Source organism: Neopelma chrysocephalum, unplaced genomic scaffold (assembly GCF_003984885.1).
Source record: "Neopelma chrysocephalum unplaced genomic scaffold, ASM398488v2 Primary Assembly neopelma1_274, whole genome shotgun sequence".
Classification (NCBI taxonomy): Eukaryota; Metazoa; Chordata; class Aves; order Passeriformes; family Pipridae; genus Neopelma; species Neopelma chrysocephalum.
The window spans coordinates 744,071-766,897 of record NW_020897936.1 but is presented as its reverse complement, the minus strand read 5'-3'; the positions used below and the strand labels follow the sequence as shown (position 1 = coordinate 766,897).

The window sequence follows — 22,827 nt, the reverse complement described above, 5'->3', positions numbered from 1 at the left end:
GTATTGCAAAGAACCTTCTGGTTTATTTTGATAGTTTGGTAGATTTATAAACAGCCCATTTGTGCTGTTAAACAAAACAGTTGAAAGTTGAGATTACAACATGAGAAATCATAGAACTATGTGATATGATTGATTCAGTGATTTTTATTATTAAATGGTATCTAAATATTTCAAAACTTAAGCCTTTTCCTAACTATAACAGTGGTGATATTTATGACTGAATGTATTTTGTAAATGTACTCCATTTGTGCTAAACAATAATATAGGCATAACAAAGGATGTTAATTTATAGTCATGTAGAGTTCTGTGACTAGCACGTTGTAAAAGACAGGTGATGTTTGCAAGCAGAGGTTTTGATAGCACAAAGTCCTTTACCTTGTTACTCATATGCATCTATTAAAGATATAAACCCAAATCAAAGTTTATTCCCCTTTCTGTGCTGTGGATGCTCAGTAACTCAGTGTAATGAGAGCTTAGAGTGACTTTATAGGTTTAAAGGTGAAGACCCTTCTCTCCCCTTTCTCCCCTCGGTTGTTTTTGAGCATCCCAGTCAGTGCATGGCCACGTGTAGGGTGGGGACCCAAGGCAGCTGAGACCATGAGAGGAGTCCCCTCCTGGGGACCATGTTCAGCTCACTCAAACAGCATCTTCTCCCTGCTCAGGAGGCTCCCATGTGCCCCTGCCTGTCCCAGTGGGAATCTGTGTGTGCCCACAGAGTGCCTGAGCCAGAGCTGAGCCAGCTGTTTCTGGGCTGAGTCCTTCAGCTGCTCAGTGTGCACATCCCACCCTGCCCTCCATCAGAAGCTGCAGTGCTCTGACTGCTCTGTTGGTTACTGCCAGTGTCTCGTGCACAGGACACTTCAGGCTTGGTTTTGGTTGCTTGTTCCTCTTGGTACCTCTGTTTGCATTTTGTACTGAAGGGCTTTTTCTTCCTCTGCTCAGCACTCCTTGCTTTCTTCATCTGGATGCTGTCCTGGACCTCCCAGACTACTTCCATCCTTCTCTTCAGTTGAAAGAACAGCTTTCCTCCAGCCCTGCCACAATTTTTAGCTACCATTACAGCTGAATTATTAAAAGGGGAAGGACAATTCTTTCAGCTTGGTTATGATTGCAAGACTTTGCAAAGCTCATCCTTCTTGTTTAGGACTCCAGGGAGGGCACTTGGTCAAGAGCTATTTACACCTTTATCTCTCATCCTGTAGAGACTTTAGACACCCAGCAGTAATTACCTTTTGAGAGCCTGCACATTAACAGATGAGTGTCCTCAAATTCATGGCATCTCCAAGATATCATAAATCCTGATGTTTTTATCTCAGTAATTACAAATCAACCAAAGAAGGATGAGTATGTCCCTATGCAAATAAAAGGAGAGCAAAAGCTTTTTGCTGACTGTACCAGATAATAAAATCATGGCTGGGGGAGAATATATGAGCACCACATATGTCAGCAAATCAGAGTGGAGAGTGACTGGGACAGTGGCTTTGGCTCTCAGCAGCATTTGGCTCGTTGGGAAACTGGATGTGACATTACACAGTGTGATGGTTCAGGAATCAGATGTGCTTAAAGCAGATCACTTTGTATCAAAAGCATCTGCTACAGACCTGCAGACCTGAGATCCTGTCTCTGTGCACTCTTATTTAGGAGGAAAGAAGACTGCACAAGTTTGTCTCTCTTCCAGAAAAACCCACAACAGATTTATTCAATCAACTTGCCTGAAAACAAGAGCGTTCCCATCACTGTAAATCTTACTCTAACAGCCTTTCATATAATTCCTTGAGAAAAAGGCTTCATTTTCAACTTGATCTTGTGCTCTAAGAGCATGGTGTGAACCTCTGTATCTTTTCCTAAGTTTAAAAACGCTTTTAAAAATTGCATTTAAATCTCACAATGAATCTTATGCACCAGGACAAGATTATTACCAATCCTTTCTCCCTATGTATTCTTCAAAACTATATAACCCCCTGTTTTTAAAACTTAATGAGTGTTGGTATTATTATCCTGTCTTTCATAAGGAACTTACTAGCTATAGGAAACTAGATGGTTGAAAGGCAATCAGATAATTTTTAGAAAGGACATAGTTTGGGGCATAGAAGGACATATTCTGTATTATTGTAGAAGAGTTTTTCCATTAAATGCAGAAGCATTTTGTGTTTTCATTAGATTAACCTCACTCTTGAAAGTAGGAACTCCAGAGAAGCAAAAAAAATTGGAGTTCACTTCTATATTTAAGGTTGTGGCAAAACTCCCCATCAGAATGGGGTTGTCTGTTCTCCTCACTCATCGTGACCTGGGAGATCCTCTTTTGATGCTGTTTGGTTGCTCAGGTCACCAGTGCCACTGCTTCAGGCCTCTCTGTCTGATTTTGGGATTCATTTCCTTTTTCCTCCATTTTATTTTTTCAGTGATTAATAGTTTAGCTCTTGATTGCTGACAATACATATTCAGCCTTTAATCATACACTGATATATATCATTAAAAATAATTCCGCTCACGTGGTAGTAGTTGCAATCTTTGAAGCTAACTGTGTTCAGTACTGATTTTAATGACCAGCATTTTTGCTTCATATGTTTAGTCCAGCACAGGAATAATTTATGGGGCAATTTAATGCAGATCTATGAATTAATCAAAAGTAAGAATAAAAACTAAATGAAAAATTTTATCATACTTTGTTTCCCCCTGATTCCAGTTAAAAAGATAAAGACTAGTGATCTGAAGTCTTTTTACTTCCAATAAAGTCCAAGAGCATGCTCCTGCCTTGTGCTGTTACATTTGGGGAAAAAGGAGCAACTTAAAACATTTTCATGGCTATGTGGTAAAAAAGTCTAATATTGGACTTCTATATTTATTAAGGTGCTTAGAGCTATTCTCTAATTAATTGTAAATTAATATTCATAAATTTCAACTCTGTATCATTAGCTGTGCCAATTCTGTGTTAGGGGATTCTATGCATGTGCTAAACCATTTATTTCTTAGAAATGTTATTTTCCAGTTTTGCTGTCATTTTTGGATGGGTGCTTCCAAGTCTTTCATCTGATTCATTTTCTGTCTCTTTGAGACAGTGTTCACCACTTCCTGAGGTGGTGAACTTCACCTGGCCTGTGTGCTCCCAAGAACTGAAATCATCCTTATGTATGTGAGGGGGTGGAGAGAGGACAGTGCATTTCGTGAAACCTCACTGGGTCTCCCCTCTCAACCTTTGCTGGTTTATATGAACTCAGGCTCAAATAAAAGCCCTCCCTCGAGGGGTTAATGCTGACAGAACAGTTTGACAATAAGTGTGACCCAGGGGAAAGAAACAAAAATCCCAGCAGAATAGTTTGAAAAGCTGGCAGGCTCTGAATGCTGCTCTGGCCAGGAGTTCAGACCTGTCTCAGCTCAGCAGCACAGAAGGCAGGAGATCAGCTGCAGGACTCTACAGGTGCCATCTCTGTGTGGGCAGGTTTGTTGTGGCAGCCAGACCCAGGGCACCTTCAAGGCAGTGGGAAAACTTCTTTCCCTCACTAAGCTTTGGGAAAATCCTCAAGCCAAACCTGCCAGCTCTGCATGGCAGAGAGTGGATTTCTCTCCAGCTGTTTGAGCTCCAACTTCCCCAATATCCAGGAATGAGGAGGGCATGTCCCTTTCTCTTCTGGATAGTCTGGGCTGGCACCTTGATTCTCTCATGCATGGACAGCAGTAATGCTGCAGTTTTTAAGTATAACCTGCTTAAAATGTGGCCTAAGGCAGAAAGAAAATCATTAAAGAAAATAGTTTAATCTTTAAAACCAGTTGTGCTGTATTTGGTTTACAGTGCCAGGGTTGTAGGTGGGGATGAACTTGGAGATTACTGATAAATCACTTAAAAAACAGTTTTCAGGAAGGAGCAGATGTGCAGGCAGTATAGGGGGAAGGCATAGGATGAAATCCTTTAAAATGCTAACAGTGTAGGCAACCATCGGGTACTGGAGGATTTGTGAAATTCACTGGCAATAATAATAAAATAAGAGAAGAAGAAAAATAATACAAAATGCATAAAAATAATATATTTAACTGAAAAGTTGCCCTTTGACTTGTATAAATGGTTTAATTTATTCATATAAATGATGTAGTATTTCACCATTATATCAAAGTAATTGCTGTCTTTGTCCAGCTTCAGACAGCACTTAATTGAGGTGTACATAGCTGAACATAAATTCAGAAACAGGGAGAGTGGCTTTCCAGTCAGGAAATGGAAGCAGTCAAGGAGACTGACCCCATGGAACAGGACAGAAATGCAGCCTCCTCAAAAAGCAGTGAATATAAGCAGAATTCAAAGAAAAGCATGTCATTAATAGAGAGGGAGAGAGAAATCTACGGTACACTCATGTGACTGAGTGTGCAAAACAACTCCCCAAAAATAGTCCCTTATTCTCCTCTCCCTCAGACTGTTCCTTTTTTTAGTTCTCTTGTAGAAGGCTTGGCAAAGGGAAGAGGAAGCTGAGCTGCTCCCAACATCTCGTTAGACAGAGATCAAAACGGGCATTTCCAGCTGCCTGTTCAGTTTTAAGCGACTTTGGATTCTAGCAGAAAATGAGAAATCTTTACATTGCTATATTTTTTTCCTGTGAGAACATGGACCAAAGTTAAATCTTGGTTTAAAACCTATGGTCTAATTCTGTCCCAGTTTTGCAGATGAGTTTTTCAGAAGGAATAAAGCTGGTCTTGAGTTCCTCTTCTTACCTTGTGCCTGTTAGTATTTGTAAATCTCCTTCATGCCAAATAGGAAGAAGGGACTGCATTTAAACTGCATTTGTGGATTGCTTTATTAGCAGTTGGTTTGTAAAACCAGACTTCTTTGCATTAGCCCAGGGTGTTTCTGTGTTGCCTTCAAACTGCACTTACAGGTTCATTTCACAGATAATGTCTTGATATTCAGTGCCTTCCTCAGATCATTATTCTCTACCTGAAAGTTGGCTTGTTGCCCTCTCAGTTGATGCTGTCCCATAATGGCTTTATTCCACTGGGTCAGTGTGTCCTGTTTCTCATTAGGCAGCATTTCTTGCCCTTCTTAAAACTTCCTTTGCTGAACTCCTGTATGTGTGTGTATATATATGTTGTTGCTGCAAGTTCTCCTTCATTGTTGTTCTTATTTAGGTCTTTCCTAGTTCCATATCTCAAATTGCATCCTTTCTAGCGTTTTGTTTACTGTTAAATCAAGAATTGCTGGTGACCTTTCAAATGTTCTTTTTAACATATTGGAGTAGGTGGATATTTGAAAGCTTGGTGGAGGGACTGTGTTTGTCACATACTTGCTTTTTCTACTAATGAATGATAAATGTCCTCTAGTTTTTTTATTATATCTGATTTAAGAAGTGTAAGACAATGGATTTATTAACTGTTACAGCCCCACTAAGTGACACTGTTTGAGCCAAAGCAATACAAAGCAGAAAACCCAAAGGCTCAGTAACAGTGCTCTGGGGTTACAGCGTTGGAGGGTGAGGGAGGAGAGACTGACATTATTTACCTGGACTTGTGCAAAGCATTTGACACTGTCCCACATGTCACCCGTGTCTCTGAACTGGAGAGATATGGATGTGATGGATGGGCCCCTCAGTGGGTGAGGAATTGGCTGGATGGTGGCACCCAGAGGGTTGTGGTCGATGGCTCAATATCCACATGGAGATGGTGACAAGTGGTGTCCTCAGGGGTCGGGATTGGGACTGGTGCTGTTTGACATCTTTGCCAGGGCCATGGGCAGTGGGACTGGGGCACCCTCAGCACTGTGACACCAAGCTGTGCTGTGAGTGACACCCTGGAGGAAGGGATCCCACCCAGAGGGACCCTGATGGGCACGAGAGCTGGGCCTGTGGGAACATCATCAAGTTCAACAAGGCCAAGCTCAAAGTCCTGCACTTGGGTCCAGACAAGCCCAAGTAGAGGCTGGTGGAGAATGGAGTGAGAGCAGCCCTGGAGAAGGAGTGGGGGTGTTGGTGCATGAGAAGGTGACATGACCCAGCCATGTGCTCCTGCAGCCCAGAATCCAGCTTGTCCTGGGCTGCAGCACAAGGAACACGGGCAGCAGGGCCAGGGGGGGATTGTCCCCATCTACCCTGCCCTTGTGAGACCTCACCTGGAGTGCTGTGTCCAGCTTTGCTCCCTCAGCATAAGAAAAACATGGACCTGTCAGAACAAGTCCAGAGGAGGCCATGAAGATGCTCAAAGGGCTGGAGCCCCTTTGCTATGAGAAATTTGGGCTGTTGGAAAAAAGAAGGCTCCAGGGAGACCTTAGAGCCCCTTCCAGTACCTAAAGGGGCTCCAAGAGATCTGGAGAGGGACTTTGGACAAAAGCCTGGTGTGAAAGAACAAGGGGAAATGACTTCAAACCAAAAGAGGGCAAGGTTAGGTTAGATATTAGGAAGGAATTCTTGGCTGTGAGGGTGGGGAGGCCCTGGCACAGGTTGCCCAGAGAAGCTGTGGCTGCCCCTGGATCCCTGGAAGTGTCCAAGACCAGGTTGGACGGGCTTGGAGCAACCTGGGCTAGTGGAGGGTGTCCCTGCCCATGGCAGGGGATGGAACGAGATGACCTTCCAGCCTAAACCATTCTATGAATCTATAATTTTATGAATGCTTCTAAGGTGAGTCCTACTCTTGCTGTTCTTTAGCATTTATTTTATTAACCCTCTGCTAATCCAGTTTGGGCTGGTAAGACAGAAACGGATAAGTGGCTCCTTAGACCACATATTGTTTCATCTAAGCCTTTGTTTTTTCTTCAGGCTGATAATACCTTCTGTTGTTATTTAAGCAAGTATTATTTAGGACAGAAACTTCGCAGTGTGCTTGTGTTTATTTTTGAATTTCCCTTTCATGTAGGTGTCTGCTATCTCTGACAGTAAAACCTCAGTACCAGCCCTCAGCCACAGTGTATCTTCCATTCCTTACTCAGCTGCACTACTTTTTGCTGGTTTGTTTTTCCTCCACACTAGAAAGACTTGGTTTTGAAGCAGAGACCTTCTAGTCCTGTTACATTTCCCACCTGCTGACTCACACAGCACATGGAGCTGTTCAGGAAACAATTGCTCAGTAAGAGTGTTCTTTCTGTTCTTTCTGTTCCAGCATCCTGATCGTGATTTCACTACCTGTGTTTCCTAACCAGCTTTGTGCTACTCCAGCTTTTTTGCTGACTGATTCTCTAAGCATTAGAATGGTTCTGGAATGGTTCTCTGACCATAACTGTAAACCCACTGTGTTGGTGCTGTTTTGGAGCAGTTGAATTGTTACTGGCATACAGTGGTACCAGTGACTTGCCATCTGATGTGATTGTATGTACTGAAATAACATTGGTATGCCTCTGAAATACCTTTTAAAATACAACAATATGTCATAAACAAAGAGGTTGGCAGTCAGTGAACAGCAGGGTGCATCAGATAAGTAACAGTGGAAAAAAGCCAGTGGACAACCTGAAAAACAGTCTGGTGTTGGTTTTGTTCATCATATTCCAACAAAAAGTTTTACTTAATTTAATTGATGAAACTATGCAAGATAGTTACTTGTGCTTCAGCCTTGCAGTGGAGGGCACATGTCAGGTGTAACCTCTGGGGGGATAGGAAAGGTTGACCCTTTCTGCTGGGGGTCCATGCAGGAAATGGCAGAGAAAATGAGAGATGTGACAGAGAGGGGAGCTGGGTGAGGAGCAGGGTCTGGAGACCTCAGAGAAGAACATGGAGGAGATACACAAACAGGACTTAGGAGAAGACTTCCTCTGTTATCTGGGGACTCAGAGGGACTGTGTGCACCCTGCTGAAACCAGAGGGCTGATGAAACCTGTTGGGCAGCAAGGCTGGGAGGAGGAACCTTCCCCAGAAGGCTTTAGATATGTTTGACTTCCATGTTATATGAATTTATTTTTGTCATTTCTAACCCAGCATAACTCAGGGTTTTTTTCTTCTGTCAGAACTTAGTTTGTAATGTAATAAGATACAGCTTTAGAAATCCAGAAGTTCTGGTATGCAAAGTTTAAAGGAGGAGAGGTAGGCAGAGTTAGCTCTATTAATCTCCACAGTCACAAGCCTTGCTAGTTTTTCAGTAACTTCCAGCTGAAACCTTCTCACCTGCCCTGTCACACTGATGGAAATCCTTGCTCAGATCATCTGCTCTGGACATCTCTGGATTTAAGGCTTTTTGCATGCAGAGTGCAAGATGTATCCATAGTTATTGTCCTGTTTTCAAGCTTTGTTGCCATTTTTATTTGTGAAAACATAAAGTAAAATGAGAGACACAAAGGGGGCTTCCATGTTTCCAGTACAGAGAGTAGCTGAAAACACTTCTGCTGGTCAGTTAGGGTGCCTGGCATTCAAAACCACTATTTCGTGGAGGTGAAACGGTGCTTAATATGTTCTCTAATTTGGTTGAATGTTTTTCTTGCATTTCAATACTTGGAGGCTCCAGCAAATTTGGGGAAAGTGAGTCCAACGATCATTTCCTGTGTTGGTTCTGTGAAGTTTAAGGTTTTGGTGCTGAATTGGTGCTTTTGTTCAGGAGATGGGGATAACTCTAGAGAGATGGAGAGATTTGAAAATAAAATATTTCTATTTAAGATACGTTTAGATGCAGACATTTTAATTTATGTATGGTTTCAAGTCTGTTTCAGAAGTTCAGTTGCTACAGTGTACCATGGAGTGTAAGTCAAGAGTCACTGTGCAATTTAGTTTTAAATGCAACACACTGTGAGCTTGGTTTCTGAAGGCTGAATGTAATTTTGATGATAGAGGTTTTATATAAGATGATTGCATTTGGCTTAAAACTGAGGGCAGCAGGGTTTCTGTTAGTCTGCTGATTTTCTGCTTTCCTGTTCCATACATCAAAGCCCTGTCACACAGCTTCACTTACAGCACAGGCACAGGGATTTTATTTAGCTTCAGAATTTAAACGTGAAAAAATCTTGAGCAAGAGACCTGTAGGGAATGCCCTGACACGGGAGAAATGCTGGTTGTGTTGCATTGGTGTAGGTCTGTCATTCAAGCATCTCTACTGAATAAATCCAGGCTGCTGCTGGGGGTCACATAGCCCTGGACTTGTGGCATTGCCAATACTCAGATAATACTGTTTTGTTTAAAGCTACATTTCCTAGAATTGTATTTATTGTCACTTTCACTTTTTTAAGAAAAATTTTACTTCATTGTTCTCATGATTAAGAAGAATTCAAAGATGTGTTTTAAGTGCCTTCTAAAACCGGGACCAAAGGAAAGCAATCCCTGCTCCAGGCACTGATATGGAATCAGATCAGTCTTGGGAACACACTCACGATTCTTGGATGTTTGGGTTGTGCAATTTGATTGAGATGATAAGTATAGTTAGAGCAGAGCCCTGACTGCATTATAAGCCTTCAATCTACATGGGATTTGAAGTGAAAAAATGCTGGCAATAACTCAAGTGCTTGTTCCTGATCTCTGACAATTTTCACTGAATTTACGTTTTGTCCTACAGACTTTCTAATAGGAGATTTCAGATACCAGATATAACAGTTCTCTCACTGACATGGAGGTTTATAGGATGGACTGCTCAGGATGTGTAACATTCCTGCTCCATGATACCAGTTCTCCTTTCATAGTTTTGTTTAGTACTTCAAAACCTAAGATAGTTTTGCTCAACCCTGTAGGTAACAGCTGTTTATGTTATTTTTTTCCTTCTTCAAGTTAGGTTTTTGTTCTTCACAGATATGGCTGTAACAGTAGAAGACTCTTCTTTTATCTGTTTAAAACTGCTTTGTACTATATTTAGCTTATCTCCTTTGTGTAAGCACATAAGTTATCTTTAACTGCTACTCAGGTAATGTAGCCTCTTAAAATACCTAAAATGACAACCTACTCTGGTGTAATAAATCATGTATTAGTCAGAATCAGGTTACCTTTGAAAAAGCACTTGTGGAATGCTGTGAAAGTCTCATATAGTTTGCAGGGTCTCTTCTCTTGTTATTAAATATTTTCAATTTTGCAATTAGAAACGAGTACTTGGAGAATGGTGAACATCTACGTACTTTAACTTAGTAGGATTGTTTTGAAAAGAGCGTGCAGACACTTCAGTATTTTTTATTTATGAGTGACAAATACCATTTCCCCCCCTGTACTAAGCAGACTTGTGTACCTCTGGATATTAGCCTGCATTCTGTGGCTGTTGGTCAGAGCAATATACTGAGGGGGAAGCTGGGAAGCAAATCTTTTGGAGGATTCTGTGTTGGCAGGTTCCATGAGCAGCTCACACAGACATGGAACCACTGCCTGAGTCCTCTCACTGCATGTTTTGTTACTGAGCACTGTCCTACATTACCTGCTTTCTAAAAGCTTTTAAAGCCTCTGAGGGAGCAAGTTCTGATGTGTGAGACAAAGGGACCTGAAGTATTTTGCATTTACGTTCTGCTGTTCTGTGAATACAAAGATAAGGAAGTTTCTCACTCTTTGGGGCTATAAGACTATCACTCATGTCTGCCCATCATTGCTCCTAATTATTATTTATCATTAATACAACAGCACAGATGGGAATGATTGCTCCCTCTCAGTGGGATTTAGTGTTCATCCTAAATTGCTACTTTTGAGCCATTTGAACCAGAGCAAGGCAAGTCCTTGATTGCCTTGTATGATAAAGGGTCATAGATTTTGGATTTGTGGATGAGAGGAGAGCAGTGGATGCCTTTTACCCAAGTCAGCAGGCCTGGCACTGTTCCCCCAGCACTGCTGTGTTCCTGTAGGATCTCACAGCCCGGCGGGGAGGGCGGGTGCATCCACTGCATCCAGCCCTGAGCACGGTGTTCTTTTGCTCTTTTGCAGGCAAGAACTGGGACCTGACGGCGGCTCTGAGCGACTATGAACAGCTCCGGCAGGGCCACACGGCCAACCTGCCCCAGGCCTTCAACGAGGGCAGGCCCTGCCGGCAGGAGCCCGAGAACACGGCCCCGCTGCCCCGGGAGCGACCCTGCCTGCACAGGCAGGATGACACAGCCCAAGGTGAGCAACCCTGCCTGCACAGGCAGGATGATATGATCCAAGGTGAGCTCTGCTCTGCCTGCACAGGCAGGATGATATGATCCAAGGTGAGCAGCCCTGCCTGCACAAGGCAGGATGACATCACCCAAGGTGAGCTCTGCCCTGCCTGCACAAGGCAGGATGACATCACCCAAGGTGAGCTCTGCTCTGCCTGCACAGGCAGGATGACATCACCCAAGGTGAACTCTGCCCTGCCTGCACAGGCAGGATGACACGGTTTAAGGTGAGCAACCCTGCCTGCACAAGGCAGGATGACATCACCCAAGGTGAGCTCTGCTCTGCCTGCACAGGGAGGATGACATCACCCAAGGTGAACTCTGCCCTGCCTGCACAGGCAGGATGACACAGTTTAAGGTGAGCAACCCTGCCTGCACAGGCAGGATGACACTGCCCAAGGTGAGCTCTGCTCTGCCTGCACAGGCAGGATGACATCACCCAAGGTGAGCTCTGCCCTGCCTGCACAGGCAGGATGACACAGCCCAAGGTGAGCTCTGCCCTGCCTGCACAGGCAGGATGACATCACCCAAGGTGAGCTCTGCCCTGCCTGCACAGGCAGGATGATGTGATCCAAGGTGAGCTCTGCTCTGCCTGCACAGGCAGGATGACATCACCCAAGGTGAGCTCTGCCCTGCCTACACAGGCAGGATGACACAGCCCAAGGTGAGCTCTGCTCTGGGCTCTCGGGGACTAGCACATTTAGGGCTCGTTGTGTTTGTCTGCAGAGAGTGGGGAGTCCCCCCGTCATGTGAACTGTGTCACTGTCACAGGGTTCAGGAGCTGCTCTGCAGCCTTTTGTCATGTTCTGGTGACTGTGAGCTTGGCCTCTGTTCTGCAAGTTATTATTTTAATGTGTGGTTAAAGTACAAAATATGGTACTTATAAAAGGAATTAATTAGAGGGTGTCACAGACCACTATTGTATGTAGTTTTCTATGCTTATTGAAACAGAAAAAGGTTTAACCCCCCTGTATTTCACTCTTTGCATTCTTACAGTATGTGAATAGGGTGTATGAAATCTGTGAATAAATTTCAGCTTTAAAATTTCACTCTTTTTCACTTGCACAGAAATAAGGACTGCCTCTTATCCCCTGCTGAATAGAAATTGAAACCTTAAGAAAAATGTAGCAGTTAATTTCCAGTACAGGATGATAAGCAGTAGAATTTGCTTTTTTGTTTGCAGACCTTTTATGGGTTTTATTTCATCTCTCTCACCCTCTCAGACTGTTGGATTGCATTTTTAATTTATCAAGGAACTGTAGTTTGCACTAAAATAAATCTACAGGTCTTGACAGCTTGTCATGTAGGGAGGTAATGGCACTGGCCTGGGGATGGCTTCTATGCAGTCATTAAAAGGAACAGAAGGTTTTCCCTTCTCCTGCTGGTTCTTCCCCCCTATTAAACAGGAAATAGCACCAGTACTTAGGAGTTTCAGTAAAGCTTTTTTCAAACTGCTAACCTCCCTGGGAAGAAAAGGAACTGCAGGGCTTTTTATGGCTCCTTAAAAGCACTGAGCACAAAAAGGGAGGAGGAGCAGCATGCTGTAGTGGATAAAACTGTGTCCCCTCATCCTCAGAGGGATATAGTTTACACTGAAATGCCCATTTGGTGTTTTAGGGGGTGCAGCAGGGGGTGTAGGGCATGGCTGGCTTTAGGATGCCTGCACTGACATAACTTGGCTGCCAACCCAGGAACTGAGGACTTGATGGGCAGAGAGCCACCTCTGCCATGGGGGACCAGAGGGAGGAGCAGAGAAGGGAAAGGTCTTGTTATGGACCAAGGAGGGGAGGATGCAGCCAGCAGGTGAGGGTTGGGCTGTGCTGGGAGGGGGTGATGGAGTGGTAGCAAGGGGATGTCAAAGGGAGGTGCTGCCCTGTAGTTCAGTTCCCCTCCTGAAGTGATTTAGCTGAGATTTACAGAGAGAAGAAAGAAATGCAAAGGTAATCAAACTTTCTACCCTCTCCCTCGATTTAGGATAATTTAGGGAGTGTAATTTAGCTCTCAAAACTAGAGAAACTTTGATCCACTTGAGAACCAAAAGTTCACAAACTCCAGGAAAGTTAATTTTAAATAAACGTTAGTCAGTTTGAGATGTTTTTAAAACACTTTTAGCTTAAGTTGTGTTTAAGTAAGGTTATTTGTTGCCTTATTCTGAAGGCGTAGAAGGACAGGAACATATTTTAATACAGCTTTGTGCATGCTTGAGAGGTAATGGCTAAAGGCTAGTTTATGGTAGTATTTATGAAGTTACCAAGGTGAAGTTTCACCAAATAATTTTTTACAAAAGCTTCCAGTACGATAAAGGTTTCCAAGAAAAATCAGTGAAAATATTATCTAACTTATCATCATATAAATCCCACCAGGAAGCTTTCTGCATATGCAAAAATGTAACACTGGCTTTGATGACCCTGGCTGTTCCTTTCACAGCATTTGTCCAGAGAGAAATTCAGTATAAGATATCAGCTCATAGTTGTTTTGATAAAATAAGGCATTCTTTTGTACCGGGCTTGTTATTTCCTAATTCTTTTTAACCTATGTATTATTTATATGGATCAGGATCTTAGAAAACACATATCCATAAGAACTGAGTTTGTCTTAAATTCAGCATTATGATGCTAAAAGTGCTTTTGGGTAGATTGTTCTGACTATGGCACATTCACTAAGAAGCAATTGTAGAACGCTGAAGTAAGATTAGGAGTTGTAAACATTAATTCATTATCATATGTCTGCCATTAAATTTTTCTTCCAATGAATCTTCGGAAACTTAAGATACATTAAAAAAAAATTTATAGGAATACTTGTCCTTCGTATCTTTTTACTTTTACAGCTTCTCCATTTTGCTAGAGGGAGAGACAAGTTCCTATGACTTGCTGTAGGGATCTGTAGTAGGAACTAAGCAATCTTGTACAGTAGGGAAATAACCAACAAAGGTAGCAAGCAACAAGTGGAATAAATTGCTCAGTGAAACGAATGTTCCTTCCCCAGACTTGCTGTTGCCTGGCTTTCCATGCAGTGTTCCAGGTGCAATATCTGTTTTCTCCACAGAAAAGCGCCTTTCCAGAGGTATTTCCCATGCCAGCTCAGCCATAGTGTCCCTGGCTCGATCCCATGTAGCAAACGACTGCAGCAATGAGCAGTTTCCCTTGGAGATGCCCATCTACACATTCCAACTGCCAGACCTCAGCGTGTACAGCGAGGACTTCAGGAGCTTCATCGAGCGCGACCTCATCGAGCAGGCGACCATGGTGGCCTTGGAGCAGGCAGGTGGGTGGCACTGGGGGGTCAGAGTGGGTGACACTGGGGGCTCAGAGTGGATGACACTGGGGGCTCAGAGTGGGTGACACTGGGGGCTCAGAGTGGGTGACACTGGGAGGTCAGAGTGGGTGACACTGGGGTATCAGCAGGTGGGTAAATACTCCAGGTGTCAGCAGTGGGTGACACTGGGGGGTTATGAGTGGGTGACACTGGGGTGTCACGAGTGGGTGACACTGGGGGGTCATGAGTGGGTGACACTGGGGGGTCATGAGTGGGTGACACTGGGGGGTCAGAGTGGGTGACACTGGGAGGTCAGCAGTGGGTGACACTGGGGGGCCAGAGTGGGTGACACTGGGGGGCCAGAGTGGGTGACATGGGGTTTCATGAGTGGGTGACACTGGGGGGTCAGCAGGTGGATGAAGACTAGAGATCTGCCCTCATGAGTGTACAAGAGTCCAACACAAGGGATAAGTAAAATTAAGTTTAGAAAAAATCTGTTCTTTTTTTTTAAAATTAGCTTAATACTTGGGAAGGTAGCAAAGCCATGTGAAGTTCTGACAAAAAAACCTCGGTCAAAATGCTCTTTTGTACAACTATTTATCTAGGCAAAGTGAAGTTTAAATTGTGAAATGCACAACCAAATACTGGTGTCAGCAGTGGGTGACACTGGGGTGTCATGAGTGAGTGGGTGAGCACTCCAGGTATCAGCAGGTGGGTAAATACTCCAGGTGTCAGCAGGTGGGTGAGCACTCCAGGTATCAGCAGTGGGTGACACTGGGGTGTCAGCAGGTGGGTGAATACTCCAGGTGTCAGCAGTGGGTGAACACTCCATCTCTCAGCTGGGCAGCCCCACTTTTTGGTTGACAGTTCCAGTCATGCTTCACTTCTGGAGCTTGCACATCCTGCATGGGGAATAAATGCCAGAGAGCAAAAGCAAATAATGTGCTGTTTGCAAAACAACACCTATCCCAATCCTCTGTTTCTTTTAACACATCATAGAGAAGAAAGCTGTCAAATTTAGTTAATAAAATAAAGAAATTGAGAGAGGAAGGAAAGGAGGACTGATGTGGAAGTCATGTGATAGAGAAGTACATGAATCTGGATGGTCAGAGAGGGTTGGTACTTCCAGTTCTCATGAGGAAATTTACATAGCAATGACTGTCAAAGGAAACATCTTCAAATTCTGTTGCAGCTTGAGAGAAGAGTTTTTAGATATGTATTTTATGTCTTAATTATTATTCTGTAATGAGAAATGACATAATTTTAAAGCAATACTTCGGTATTGCCATGGGAAAAAATGGGAAGAAATTTAATATTAGCATTAATTCAGATTTATTAGTACTTTAAAGTTTTAAGCCAGTTTTAAAGGATATGGGGAAAGGTATTTAAAATTAGTATCTGTGCATTATCAAACATCAGGTGTATTAATGAACCATGAAATGAACACATCTGTGTGGAATGCCCAACTGCTGATCTAAAGGAGTTCCAAAACCAGATTTCATGGCTGCTTGTGGGATATTGAACAGACAGTAGCTTTTTGTGTGTGTGTGTGGATTGCTATATAGATTGATCTGAGTGTTCATCCTCAAACCTTGGTGCCCAGTCACACCGTGTGAGCTCAGGCTGAGGAACTGCCCCTTGTCAGGGCACTGCATTGCAGTATTTAGACCTTTGCTAATCTAGTGTCACTTTGAGTACTTACAATGTATTGTCATGGGCTCTTTTTTTGGCTTTGGTAACTGAAAAGCAAGACATAGACAATAGCATCAAACAGTAAATACTTAAGAAAAAACAAAACAAAACAACAAACCCCAACAAAACTAGCAAACAACCAAAAAACCCCAGTGTTCAGAAGGCCTTTTTCTAGGAGAAACGAAAGTATAAAATAAGGTAGAAATGCCACCAGGCAACTATGAAGTATGAAGATTGAAGATTGTCAGTCACCTATCTAGAAAACATATCCAGTTTCTCTAAGAGCCAGCTAACCCAAGGAGGACAGGGAAAAACAGGATGGCTCTTCCTCTGACAGCTCTGCCAAACCCTCCCCATTCCACAGGGCTCTCAGAAGATCCCTTGCTATGGTACCATTTTTGAGCTACCACCTTCAGTGGAATTACAGCCTTTAGATGTAGTATAAACTAGAGGATCACAGTGGCTTTCTGACCTTAAAATCAGAGAATATGTGAATTTAGAGCTGACAAACTCTAATTCACAGAGAGCTGGCTGGCTTTGAACTTGAAATAGGGCTGCAGAAACTACCAAATTTGCTGCCTCGTAGCATTCCTCTCTCAAATCTCTCTGAAAATTAGAATAAATCATTTATTCTTTTCTTCACATTAATTAGGGCAGTAACTTGACTGACACTGGAAAAGTCCCTTCATCCCCAGAGCCTCCAGGGATGTCTTAATCATTTGAAGTACTTGTGGTTTTGATCACAGGTATCCTTGTAGCCTACATAGACTTAGTTTACTTGTATTTCATTCAAATAATGTGGAACTTCCTGGGAAACAGTTGTGCAGTTTAAGTAAGTTAAACAGATCAAACAATTTGCTTAAGAAAATCATGTAAGGTTTCATATAAACAGACCTTTCGTCTTTGTTTTAGATGTAAAGATATCAGTTTCCTTTTACTTCCTGCCTATTTTAGACATATTGTTGTACAAAATGAAGAGAGTGAATTAATAGGAAAGTCACTTAACAGTAGACTTTGTCTCCTACCAAGAGTTTGCCTATGGTTTGGTCAATGACATAAAAAGTGGAGAGAAGGTGCATTCCCTGCAAAGGGCCTAAAATCCCCTTCAAACCAACCCCAAGCCCATGAAGGACAGCAGGTTCTGGAGCTGAGGTTGGGGATGTTGTTAAAGGAAGAGAGGGCTGTGCTTGGTATAGCAGCAGGAATTTCAAGAGAAAAGAAAAAGAAAAGGAGCTGATTAGGCAAAAGGAGGAGGAAATTTGTTGGGAACTAACAGCTTACTACTCCCAGAGGATAAATTGGGAGAGCAGAATCATGACCAACAGAAGGTCTCACGTGTTGTCTGGATGTCTGTAAAAGCCTGTAAGGTTTTTATGTTCTTTCCTTTATGTGCTTAAGCTCTTGCTACCATTGCATCTGTAGGTGAAAGGATGTTCAGGTTACACCCTCTCTGTATAGAAACTCAGAGCAAAATTCCTGATTTGAGATTATAAAGGAAAGGCTCAAATAAAGGCAGTATGATTTACTCACTCCTCACTGCTCCAGTGTACCCTCTACTCCTTACGTGATTGCTTTCCAAATATTCCTCTTAGAGGATAGAATTCACCACATTCATAAAAACATTTTGAGGTTTTGTCCATCTTACAAACTCAGCAGTTGATAGTTGCCAGAACTGGAATGAGCTCAGCTTGTAAGCAATGGCAGACTGATCTCTGTGCTCTTGCAGTAATGGTGTGGGGTTTTGACAGAGAGTGTCTTGAGATACTGATAATATGAAATGATGTCTGTGTGAAAGGAGTTTTATAATTCTAAATATTATGCTGCAGCAAATTGATTTTCATTATAGACACGTGCTCCCCTGTGTGTTGTTAATGTGTGGGTTGATACAAAAGGGAGATATTATGAAAACTGCTGCTGTACTCATGAGTTTAAAAAACAGGCAGAAGAACAACTGGTCTAACACAGTGTTTTTAATTAAAAGAAAAAGCAATTCTATTGCAGTGCTGAAATAAAATTCAATACAAAAGTTAAAAGTACATTGTATGAACATCCCAGAATTGCTTTCCTACTCTTTTCTTTCTGTGCTTATGTTTGTTTCTAAGAAGCATTTTATACAGCTACAAGCAAAGCAAACAGCAATACGCTGTTAAGCCTGGGTTCCATGTCCTCAAAAACAATCCATCAAAATTATGGAAATGTTTGATTTCAAACCATTAAGAATCAAGCCTTGTTAAAGAAAAATGTGTGTCTTCTAAGGTTGTAGAAACATTTTGTTATCTCAGAGTTTTTAACAGATTTTCACACAGTACATGCAGGGACAGCAACCACTGTAATTACAGGAGAGCTGTATTAATTTCCTGATTTTTCCAGGCTTGTGTAATTCAGATCTGAGTGACAAATACTGTATCACAGAGCAGGATAAATGCTGGGATGTCATAGAAAACAGTCTGGCTCAGGTTATGAAAGGACTGATGAAGCAAAGCTGTAGCAGTGGATGTGCAGTTCCCTGCAGGCAGCTGAGCCCAGGGTCTGGTACCTGCAGCCACCCAGGCCTGGGCATCTCTTTCTGTGCCCTCTCACTCCAGGGATGTTGGTTTGCACTCCAGTCAGTAGCTGGGCACAGAGTCTGTGTTCCTTATGCACCAGGCTGAAAGAGAAGCTTTTATTTCATTGCTCACTTTTGCTCATTTCCACATGCACAGCTCGACGTTTCGTTTCAAGGACACAAGTAGACATGAGCAGCCTTGCAGATGCCACTGCAAAGCTGACTTCATCATCTAGGCTAAGGAGAGAGCTCCTTTCTCTGAAGCATTGAAAATGTATTGGTGAATGCTTTATTTTAAAATGTCAGCAGACACTGAATGAGCATTATAAGCCCACATAGAAAATCTGTTCTTGTCATTTTCTTCGCATCAACACTTGCAAGTGCACATTTATTGTATAGACCTAAAACTAAGAATAAACAAAGCTGGTCATGTCAGAAACACGGGAAGTGTAGAAGTGGCCCTGCTGACATGAGGATCTGAGGTTCCAGCACCTCTTGCTGTCTGACTGTTGTGAGTGGGCTGTGAACTCCTGTGCTGCCTCAGCCGGGCAGTCCCGTGCACACCCTGAGCTTCTCATGAGTTACTGCTGGTGGGCTCCAGAGGGGACTCGGGGAGTGTTTGGGGTGAACGATTGCTTTTGAAAAGTTTATGGGGTGTCCAGAATTAGACTTGCTTTGGAAACTGAAAGTGTTGTTTTGTGACTTGTTCCACTTGGGGGATTGATGAGAGGTGGATTTTTGGAAATCCCATGTATTGGAGAAATGACAGAAAGGCTGGTTTCTTGGGGAGACTGAGCTTGTGTAAGCAAGGTGTCTCTTAAGACTGTACCACTGTTTATTTTTTCAATTTAACTCTGCCACTATCGAACATGTTTCTGAATAAGCTTTTACCAATCTCAAGAAAATAATCAGCTAGCTTGGTTTTAGTATTTCCATATAAAGAAAAACTCGCAGCATGAATATTGTTTATTAAATGCTCCAGATTCCACGTGGGAAAGCTCTCCAAAATGCCCAACCACAAGTAAAAGAAGACCCATCCGAGGTCTCAGCTTTAGCCACACGTTCAGCCAGTGCAGGAAGGCAGACCTTGAGTCCCATGTGCACAGATGGAGGGGTTTCCTCAGTGCAGTGTCTGCTCTGTCAGAGCCTTTGAGGACTTGGCCTAAGGCTGGTTTGCTTGGCTGTGTGAAAGAGGGCTGTTAATGGCACAGTGAATTGTGTTGAAAGACAATCACACTCAATCTGAGGTAGAACTCTACAAGCTGTGACATGACATTTCACACCTTTTGCCATCTGTAACCTTCTTTGGTTTTCTCTTAATTCATATTCCGTTTTTTCTGTAAGAATTCTGATTTATTTTTGTTATGATAAATGCACAGTGGCCTTGGAGGCCGTGGTTTGCTCACAGCTCTGCAGTGAAACTTCAGCCAAACTCTGTCACATAAGCACTTGAGAGGAGTCTTGTCCTTTGTAGCATCTCCTTTTCCCCTGTCCAGAGCAAGTTATATTAAGCTGCTGTTTGCTACGTCCTTGAAACTTTTTGGTAGTTAATTCTACAAGAAAACTCCCAAATCTGTAAAGCCATTTCATTATTAGCAGCTTAAACCAGAAAAAAAGAAAATATGGGCTGGAGAACGTGAAGAGGGAGCAAAGGGTTTATGCAGAGTTTCTACAAAGGTTCTTTAAATCTTCTTTAACCTCATGCTTGGTTTGAATTTGGTTGACTGTACGTGTACCACCATCCATGTGCATGTTTGAGCAAGGAATCCATTACAAATGGACCTTGGTAAAGTGGAGGACAATGCTGTATTTCTTCTTTATGGGATAGTCATAACATAGAGTAATTTCTGTGGCACATTTTTAACTTGTTTATACTGTCAGTGAATTTCTGTACAGAGCACATCATGCTGAATGCTTTCTTACCTTGTACAGTGCCAGGGCATAAGGCTTCAAGGGGCTGATACTGAAAGCCAGGCCTGGCCCCTGTAAATACTTGAAATGTGTTCTCTGTTCTCTACTGCCTCTTTTTGAGCCATTCAGGTCTTAGAACCATCTAGAAGCTCCCTGGGCAATTTTTGCCCATAAATCCTGCTGCAAGAAACAACACACCTGTGGCTTGTAATGCAACATGGAGGCTTATGAAAATAACACTTAAACATGTCTAGTGTCTATTAATAATACACCAACATTAACTTTTTCTGAGGCTCAGCTTCTCTGCACACAATACAAAAGAAATACCTGGTATCAGAGTGATGAATTCTTGCTGGGCCCTGCAGATCAGGGAGCAGGGGGAGCCAGGAGATGCTTTGCATCATGCCAAGGTGGATACACGCTGTGTAGTGCAGGGTAGGATAATGTCAGAATACAGAAATAGCTGGCAGTCTTCAGCCATGAAGGATACTAGATTGTGTTAACATTTCCTTTGAGTTTGCACCTGAAGTCTTAAGTATCATGCAAATAAAGGGCAACATTGTGTGCTCCTGTCTTACCCCTCTGTATGTTGCCAGATCATGGACCTGGATAGGACTTTTAATCTTGATCTAAAATTAGACCTTGGTTTTGGCTGAGATAGAGTTAATTTTCTTCCTAGTAGCTGGTACAGCTCTGTGTTTTGCATTCAGCATGAGAATAATGTTGGGAACATGCTGATGTTTCAGTTGTTGCTGAGCAGGGCTTACACTGAGTCAAGGACTTTTCAGCTTCTCCTGCTCTGCCAGGGAGGAGGCTGGGGGGGTACAAGGAGCTGGGAGGGGACACAGCAGGGAGAGCTGAGCCCAGATGGCCTAAGGAATATTCCAGAGCACATGGCATCATGTTGAGCATATAAACCATGGGGAAATCTGGCTGGGAGCTGCTCCTCAGGAGCTGGCTGAGCATCGGTTGCTTGGTGGTGACCAGTTGTTTTTCATTTGCATCATGTGGGTTTTTGGGGGGTTATTTCTCTCTCCTATTTTTATTTTCTTTTTCTTTATTTATTATTATTATTGTTGTTGTTGTTATTTAAAATTTATTTCAGTTGTTTAACTGTTCTTACCTTAACCCATGAGTTTTGTCACTTTTACCCTTCCCTTCTGTCTCACTGGAGCAGGGAGTGAGGGCTGGGGGTGCTTAGTTGTCAGCTGGGGGCTAAACCATGACACCTGGCTAGGACTTTTAATCTTGATCTAACACTGAGATAAATTTTAATGTACTAGAACATGATTACATTAAATCTCAAGAGTATTTTTGCTGTAAAATAACATCAGTTTCTTTAAATTGTGTTTTTTAAGATTCAATTAATTTTATGAGAAAGTAAGAAGCAAGATGAAGTAGGAGACCAGCAGAGGGAGGAAGAGTGAGAAATGGGTCTACTTTGTCCATAAGTGTTGTATTATCAAAGCAGATAGAAAAAAGCCTGAGGAAGAACTGTTTCCAGTTTTCATTTAAGCTCCACTTTCCTGTTGTGTCCCTACAGGGATCCACTATAAGCACTAGATTTGAAAAATGAAAATGCACCACTTTTTTGTTATAATCCAAAAATAAACCCCTTTCTGCTAATTTTTTAGCAAGCCATAAGCTTTATGATGTTAACCAAGCCCACAAACATTTTTTGCATAATCTACTGGATGGAAGATCACTTTTATAGAAACCTTCCGTTACTCAAAATGTTCATAAACAGCAGACTTTGACATTTATTACCAATAGCTGCTGGTTAATCTGCAAAGCAATGCCACTCATTATGGCCTTAAATCCTACCTAAGGTCTGTCTGGTTTTAGGTCTTCTAACTATGCTTTTTGCAGCACCTTGCTATAACTTATTACTGAACATGATTCCACCAAAACATTCTGCAAAAAGCAGGTTGCAAGTTGTTATTTCAGACACAGGAGTTGCTAAAAATGATAACTCCTTATTTCCAAAGGCTGTCGAATAGTGCTTTAAATTAAGCTTCTTTGATGCATATTTAACTTAGAACTAAGTAAGCCTAGTCTGAGGTGTTGTTCATTTACAAACCAGCTGCTAAAATCACGAGGATTACCAAATGTGCTTAGCTGTTGATCTGCTCTGCATCTTTACAGTGTACTGTATGTCACCCCATACTGACTAATTGCAATTTAATTACATAGTTCTTAGTATCCAGAACAAGTAACTGGAGTGCACATTAAACAGCTATATTATTTTTCCCATAACATGTGTTACCTGTTGTTACAAATAAACTTCAGTATAATTTTGTAATGAAAACTTATTAATGGAGAGAAGTTTATTTGTTGTTTGAACTTCCTTCTGTTTGGGGGATTTAACCTTAACTTCAAGACTGTAAAAATATATAGACACTATTTCCTCTCAGCTTGCAAGTCAAGAAATTGG

General features: G+C 42.4%; 1 protein-coding gene across 7 annotated transcripts in view; it reads left to right on the top strand.

Annotated features, from left to right (window-relative positions):
* OTUD7A (OTU deubiquitinase 7A) overlaps positions 1 to 22,827 on the top strand; it is a 122,473-nt gene that overhangs the window by 73,322 nt on the left and 26,324 nt on the right. For 5 of the 7 annotated variants that reach the window (XM_027704421.1, XM_027704423.1, XM_027704418.1 and 2 more), the window contains 3 exons: positions 10,779 to 10,920; positions 11,620 to 11,654; positions 14,036 to 14,254. In XM_027704421.1, coding sequence (XP_027560222.1) covers positions 10,779 to 10,920; positions 11,620 to 11,654; positions 14,036 to 14,254 — 396 coding nt within the window. Of the gene's footprint in view, positions 1 to 10,778; positions 10,956 to 11,619; positions 11,655 to 14,035; positions 14,255 to 22,827 lie in introns of all 7 variants that reach the window. The other 2 variants (XM_027704424.1, XM_027704419.1) reach the window with 1 other exon arrangement.